This window comes from Cariama cristata, unplaced genomic scaffold, assembly GCF_000690535.1.
Source record: "Cariama cristata isolate BGI_N322 unplaced genomic scaffold, ASM69053v1 scaffold1874, whole genome shotgun sequence".
Lineage (NCBI taxonomy): Eukaryota > Metazoa > Chordata > Aves > Cariamiformes > Cariamidae > Cariama > Cariama cristata.
The window spans coordinates 7,483-15,252 of NW_009613318.1; the positions used below are offsets into that span (position 1 = coordinate 7,483).

Here is a 7,770-nt window from a genome sequence, read left to right on the forward strand (position 1 = left end):
TTGGAGTCGTTCTCATGCCCTACCTCATGGGCTTCCCCCAGCCCTGCCTCATTTCTTCTGCAGTGGGACCAGGCTGTACAGCTCCCTCCAAGAGCACAGTAGAAGAGCAGATCACCAGGCAGAGGTGGGCATGAGGCCCTGGCAGGAGAAGAGCTGCCCTTGGGGAAAGCTGCTTCATGCCTGGGGGAAGGTCAGGCACCACAGAGCAGCCCTGGGGCTTAAGCACTGACTGCTGTCCTTGGGACTCCCTGTCTGGTGGGAGCTGGGGCTGTGTGAGAGGCACAAGAGGGCCCTGGTGTGTGGCCTGGCCAGGCTGATTTTAATATTAATCTCTGAGTCATCGTAGCCCTGCACACCTGTGTAACTGCTGGGCTGTGCAGGGAATTGTTTGGGGGTTGAAGAGTGTATAAGTGACCTGTCTTTCTGTCCTTGTCCTCAGGTGCAGGCCATTCCCCCTCATTCTGAAGATAGGTGAGAGGCTGAGGAGAAAAGGGTGGGTATTTTAAAGGCTTTTTCTCACATCACACCCACTGCTGCATCCTTTGGGGCCATCTCCTGATGGAGTCTTTTTTCCCAGCACAGGGTTATCCAAAGCAGGAGGAACTCCCTTCAGCCCAAGCTTCTGAGTTGCTGACCCCTTAGAGCCTCCGGCAGCAGTGGGCTACTCTCTAGAGGCTAGCAGTCGTCAATCTCCCTGTCTGCAGGACATGCCCTGAAGGCCAGAGGCCATATCTGAGCAGAGATTACAGAAGACAGGGATGGATCACCACTGGCTTTGTCGGAACTGAGTATGTCTTCCTCAGCTCCAATGAACAGTGACTGGAAGGGCCCCATTGCCTTGTGTCCTACATTCCCCTTCCACTAGGAATGATGAAATGTCTGCCTGTGTACCCATTGCCAAAAGGCAATGCCTTTCCCCCTTGGAAATACAAGACAATGTCCAGGAAAAAAAGGATTACGTGAAGGCAGAGGCTGGGATGCAGAAAAATTTAATGACTGAGGTGGGAGACAAGTTAACTCGTAGAGGAGCTGGCCAGAGCAGGGAGAGAACTGGCAGCTGAAGAAAGTCTGTGCCTATTGCCCATGGTTGAGATGCCACAGGCCTAATGAATGGAGGGAGGGGGGCCAGCAGGTACCTCACATTTGCTTTGCAATACCCCAAAAGAACAGAAGAAAAGAAAGAGATGGGAGAGAGGGTAAGGCAGTGAATTTAGATTTGGTCATGATTTCAGAGAGCCCCAGCTGCCATCATTTAGAAGGGCAGCACAGGATGATCAGCCTCTCTGAAATCAATGGCCAGGAGCTCTGTCCTCAGTCCAGCATCAGCTTTTAGGTTCCTGGGGATCCTTGCCTAAGGCCATTGTCAGCATCTTTAGCAGGGAGGGCACCTTCTGCCACAGTAGTGGCTGGCAATGCAGGAGAGATCACAGCACCCAGAGTTGATGGGCACTCCATCACAGCTGAGGATGCTGCCAACAGCAGCAGAGGTGGAGGAGCCCACAACAGTGTTCTGTGGGAAGGAGCTGAGGATGGGACCGGGCAGAGTCACCACCATAGCAGGAGGCTCAACGACGACAGTGGAGTTCTGGCACTGCCTGACACAGCGCTCATTGCAGCTGTTGGCCAGTGAGGTTGAGCCACTGGACTGGCATGGCAGGCACTGGTCATAGCAGGACATGTCTCGTTATAGAAGAGAGGACAGAAAGGACTCAAAGCACAGGGACATGTGAGGAGCAGCCTGCCATGAGTCTGTGAGCCTGCCACGGTGTTTCAAAGGCAACTGTAGAAACTGGGCAGTAAGGCAAAAGGGTTTCTTATCTCATCCGGATATCGTCCTGCAAAGTGTTGCCAGGCCCAACAAGGCTGCTGACTATCTCTTAAAAGAAAAGGCTCCTCAGCCCAGTTCTGGACACTCTCTGAGTCAGACCTTCGCCCTTCTTGCACATCTCGAACAGCACCATAACTTCGCATAGCATGGAGGAGCATGCACCTGAATGAAGAGAAATAGGTTGAGGGGAAAGGGCTTCAGACTCAACTGGCTCCCAAGGAGAAGGAGGCAAGAGAAGTGGATGAGAGAGCGAGGAGCTGGGATGACATTGCCCTTGAGTTCAAAGGGGGAAGTGTAGGTACCTTGTTGCCCTCCCACAGGCATGGTACCAAACTAGCTCCTTCCTGTTGTGGGTCTCAAGGTTGTCACATCGATTGGGCAGTCTGTCGCAGTCGATCGTGTCTTTTCATTTCCTGTCTTACACCATACTCATTCCCTCATGGAGACTTCTTCAGAGTGCTGGGATTGAGTCACCCCAGGATATCCAGGGCAGGAATGTGTCAGTGCCTGCAGAAGCCTCAGCTCGAGTGCCAGATGGGTACACTGTAGGCAAATGATGTTGGCCTGGGGCACACTGGTGGGGTTGTCTGTGGTCGTGCTGACAGGAAGGGGCCCTGCAATCCTTGGCTGATAATCCAAGGGCTTCCTTGCATGAGAATGTGCCATGGCTTTCTTTCCCAACAGGGTCACTCCAACCAATACTTGTAGGGTGCAGGTGGTCTGCGCTGCTGGGTTTCATAGACTCTTAATCTTTGACCCGCAGCCTTCTGCAAGCTTTGAATACTGAGGGCTGCAAAGGTTATTTCTGCCGTTTTTTCAACACTGCTCAAGATCAAATCCATGTGGGTCCTCTCCTACCACTGGGAAATTATGGAGTGGACAGCATGATGCTTGAAGAGAAAAATCACTTCTTGGTATGGCACACAGCTAATCAGGGGAAGAATTTTGCCTTGCAAAACACCTGAGTTACCATTGCCTACAAGATGTGAACATTTTAAGGGGTGGCTTCAGTTTGCTCAAGTATTCCCGACCTGATCCTCTTGCTGCAAGAGTGCATCTCCCTTGCTCTAGACTTCCTCCCTGGTTTCAAGGACCTAGGATTCCTAAAGATTGATCTTGCTCGTAAAGATTGAGGCAAATAAGGCATTCGGACACTCAGCCTTTTCCACATCCCGTCTTGTCAGGCTGTGTAACATCAGAGAAGGCCCAGTCATTCAGCTGTGGGACCACATTTCCCCTAGCCTTCCTTTTGTCACCTTTGTCCTTACAGAAGCTCTTCTTGTTGCCATTGACATCTGTTGCCAGATTCAGTTCTAGTTGGACTTTGACTTTCCTGACCTCATCCCTGCATGCGTGAACAGTGTCTCTGTATTCCTTCCAGCTTACCCATCCTTGATTTCACCTCTTGTATTCATCCTTCTTGTGCTTTTTCTTTTGCCAGAAGTTCCTTTTTCATCAATGCTGGCCTCCTGGCATGCTTGCCTGACTTTCTACTCATTGGGATGGATTGCTCTTGTGCTTGGAGGAGGTGATCCTTGAATATTAACCAGCTTCCTTGGGACCCTCTTGCCTCAAGGGCAATATGCCAGGGAAGTCTTCTGAGAAGCCATTTAAAGAGAACGAAGGCTGCCCTCCTGAAGTCCAGGGCTGTGAGCTTGCTATTTAGCCTCCTGGCTCCTCTTAGGATCCTGAACTCCACCCTTTGATGGTCACTGCAGTCCAGGCTGCCTGTGATCTTCATACATCCCCAACAAGCCCTTAATTTTTAGTGCACGTGAGGTCAAGCAGAACACCTGTTCTCATTGGATCCTCTGTCACTTGGCTGATGAAGTTGTCATCCATGCACTCCAATAAACTCCTAGTTTGCTTATGTCCTGCTGTGTTGTCCCTCCAGCAGATATTGTGGTGGCTGAAGTTGCCCATGAGGCCCAGTGCCTCTGAATTGGAGGCTGCTCCCATCTGTCTGTCGAGGGCCTCATCCGCTGGTTCTTCCTGGTCAGGCAACCTATAGGAGGTACCCACCACAACATCACCATTATTTCTCTTCTCTTTAATGCTTACCAATATGCTTTCACTTGGCACATCATCCATCCTCTGGCAGAGCTCCATGAACCTCAACTGGTCTCTCACAGGAAGGGCAAACTCCATTAGTTGTCTTCCCAAACTGTCCTTCTGAAAGGGCCCATATTCCTCTATTGCAACATTCCAGACATAGAAGCCATCCAACTCTGTCTCTGTGATCTCAACATGATCATAGCCCTGCAAGTGCACACAGATCTCTCCCTCTTTGTGTTTATTCCCCGTATTGACTGCATTAGTGTGCAGGCAGTTGACAGAGGCAGCCCAGCATGTTGAGTTCCTAGAAAGCACTCTGGGGACTTCTTCACTGTGAAGATGATGCTGAGTGCTATTGAAAGGCATTTGAAAGAACACTGCAATCACCAGGCACAGTCAACATGGGGTCACAAAGAGAAAGTCCTGTTTAATCAATCTGTGATATCCTTCTATGATAAGGTTACCCATCAAGTGGATGAAGGGTAGGCAGTGGATGGAGTTTTTCTGGATTTTAGTCAGGCTTTTGATACTGTCCCTCACAGCATCCTTCTGGGCAAGTTGTCCGACTTTGTGAGATGAGCAGGTACATTGTATGCTGGGTAAAGATCTGGCTGAAAGGTGGGGCTCAAAAGTTGTAGTGAATAAGGCTACACCTGGCTGGCAGCCAATTACCAATGGTGTTCCGCAGGGCTCAATTTTAGGGCCAGTACTGTTCAGTGTTTTTATCAATGATCTGGATGCAGGAGTTCAATGCACCATTAGCACGTTTGCTGATGATACCAAACTAACTTGGACGTTACACCATAAACAAGCCAAGTCAGGCTTGTAAATGCCTTCTGCTTAAAATAACTGGTCCACTGGAGTGAGTACTCAGGGCAAGTAACCTGTCAGCTTGTCTTCTTGTTCCCTTTCCCTGTGCCTCCACTGATGGCCACAGTTGGAGAATGAAGCTTCTGGTAGGAGGCACAACTGCTCTTATGGTTTTGCCATATGGCCATAGTAGCCCAAGAAGGGAAGAGCCCTTCCTTGCCCTGCATCTGGGCATCAGCGAGTGAAATAGAGCCATCAGCCAGATGCTGGACAAGACTCTTTGTTCAAAGCCTTCCTGCACTCATCCACTGCCACAACGTGGTCCCACTCTTTTTCATGTCTCTTCTCCTTCTCAGGGAAATCACCAGTGCTTGGCTGGGAGGAACCCCTATGTCCCTGAGTCCATGCTGGTTCTCTGTCCAACAGCTGGTAATCACATCTCCGTGATCTTGTTTCCTCCCATAGGCAACAGGAATGGTTCTGTGGACGTATTCTCAGGCAATCTCAATCCAGCTCTGCATGTGGAAGCTCAGCTGGAGGGTGCTGACTTTCCAGCTGGATCTCACCCTATAAACTGAAGTCTGTGCTCACGAAGCATCATCCACTTCCCCTGAGAAACCTGAGTATACTTGCTTGCTGCCCCACTGCTCTTCCAGGATCATCACTTTGTCTCGCAAATGATGTGGGTGTGCTCTGCCAGCTCTGTTGAAGACTTCGCATTCCCCTGTTTATCTCAGCGGGCTCTAGGCAGCATTGATGGGGAATCGATGGCAGCCCTCGGTGTCCTGCACTCCACTGTGTCTCGAGTCCCTTGGACATTTCAAGTCCTGCTTTTGATTGGACTCTAGAGTCACAGAAGGCTTCAACATTTCACAGACACAATTCTCCTCCCCAAAGCAAGGAATGACAAGCAGTGATGGCTGCCTGAGGACAGATCCAGGCTCAGGCTTTTTCTCTGGCCTCAGTGGGCTGTCCCAGGAATCTTCCCCAATGCCACTGAGAAAGACAGCACAGCTGACAAGGAAGGGCATCAGCCTGTCCTTGAGCACTGTTTCCTGGGCCTGGCTTCAGGTCTAAGAGCCAAGTGCCCAGGACAGGTGGACACAGGAGAATTGCCTCCAGAAGCACCACTACTTCTAGAAAAGAGCAATAAATGTTCAGTCTGGATGCAATCATCTCACCTGGGGAGCTCTACACTCAAGTGAAATCAATCCCACACTGTTCATAAAAGTCTATGTACCATGTTGATGCCTCCTACTTCTGAAGTGGTCACGTGGACTCCCTTCACTGTAAAGTGTGCAGAAAAAAGACCTTGGAGAGTGGGATTCATCTGTTCTGAAATGAAAATTGTAGGAAAGAGAAAAGCAAGTGCCCTTTTGGAAGTGCTAATGTGCTCCCAGTGAGTGTAAAGGGGGACTTGCTACCCAGCCAGCCTTTCACAGCTCTGCAGTTTGGGGACTTTGTTAATGACATTAAAATGCTTCCACAACAAAACTCACAATGGGTGGAACGATGGAGTGTTAAAAACTGGTGTGAGGATTTAGATGTGGAAATGTCCTGACACATCTAGTATGAAGCATGGTGATTTGCATATTTTTAATTACAAATAAAAAAAGTACATTCAGATAGCAGATAGAGGAAAGCAAGGGTAGTGTAAATTTTGTTGACTCTCTTATGCTAGAAATAATGGCTATAGGTCGAGATACCAGACATTGCCAAATTTTATCTTGAACCAGAGCATGATTCTGTGAAACAGCTGCCAGAATGGGGCATAAATGCATCCAGAAAATGTCAGACTAAACAGAGAAATACATGCCCATTTCCTAAAGAAGTGAGCCAGTTGCTGGGACTTCTTTAGGGATTCAGATGAATCCCTGATAAAATGGAGCACTTAGGAAACTGGAATACAAACCTGTGGGAGGACCATTCCTCCAGTGTTCTGTCAGAGAACTGTTTCTGGATTGGGTTCGTGACTCTTTCCAAGCACTGGTCTTTAGAGCACCATGACGCATTCTGAGTTTACCTAGGAGTTAACAGAAAGTGGTGGGAGCATTAGAATGAAGGCTTAGCCTAGCCTAAGATGGCTGTAAGGTAAGTTGAGGTCACTGGGGAACTGGTGTTTTCTCACTTCCTGTGATGCCCAGGTGCAATTACACTTCAATGAGGAGCTTCTGTGGGGTAGAAGTCATGGAAAGGAGGGGATGAATCTGTTCGCTCCCACTGAGGCCCTTTGAAAAGCCACTTCAGTTTTTCTGGAAAGCCCACTCAAGAGCTTGCTTTACTTCTTTGTTCCTGAGGTTGTAAATGAAGGGGTTCAACAAAGGAGTTACAAGGTAAATAATGTGTTGCAATTATCTTTAATACAAGTGTTAAAGGTAATAACAAGTTTGTTCAGCTGCAGGGAGTTCTCGGCTGACAGCTTGACATACAAGAACATAGTGCAGTCATACCAGATTGTGATGACACTGAGATAGGCAGAGCAAATGGGAAAACTGACTGGATTCTCAGTGTGGAAGCGTTGATGTACATGTAGGAGACCAGGGTGACCACACAGGAGACCACCACAACAATTATGGAGACAAGGAAAGGTATCAGCTCCAAGGGCCACATGTCACTGCAGGAGAGGGCAAGGCAGGAATCTATATAGCAGAGAAAATGATTGATGACATCTGGCCCATAGAACATCAGTCTGGATATCAGAAAGGCCAGCAGAGAGATGGCCAGAAAACCTACAGCCAGGAGCTGAGCACCAGCTGAGCAGAGAGGACACTGTTCATGAGGGAGCTGTATCTCAAGGGGCAGCATACGGCTAAGTAGCAGTCATAGGCCATGACAGACAAGAGAAAACACTCAGTGGAGCCTAGGGAGAGAAGAAAGAACAACTAGAGGATGCAGACATTGAAGGAGATGGTCTGGCTAGTCCCCAGCATGACTCCTATGGCTTTGGGAACAATGCCTGTAGTGTACCAGATCTCCAGAGAGAGATTACAGGAGGAAAAAAGGAGAGATTACAGAGGAGAGATTACAAAGGAAACAGTACATTGGCGTAGAGAGGTTGCTGTTCATCCACACCAGGG

At 49.0% G+C, this 7,770-nt stretch overlaps 1 protein-coding gene across 1 annotated transcript; it reads right to left on the reverse strand.

Moving 5' to 3' along the window:
- Nucleotides 1–1,339: 1,339 nt before the first annotated feature.
- LOC104160743 (feather keratin Cos2-3-like) lies at nucleotides 1,340–1,683 on the reverse strand. The gene has a single exon (XM_009698954.1). It carries the CDS (start codon nucleotides 1,676–1,678, stop codon nucleotides 1,373–1,375), a length of 306 nt encoding a protein of 101 aa, XP_009697256.1. The 5' UTR covers nucleotides 1,679–1,683; the 3' UTR covers nucleotides 1,340–1,372.
- Between the last annotated feature and the right edge of the window lie 6,087 nt (nucleotides 1,684–7,770).

Excerpts from the sequence above, each read along its gene's own strand:
- LOC104160743 (XM_009698954.1), bottom strand. The coding sequence starts at position 1,678 with ATGTCCTGCTATGACCAGTGCCTGCCATGCCAGTCCAGTGGCTCAACC.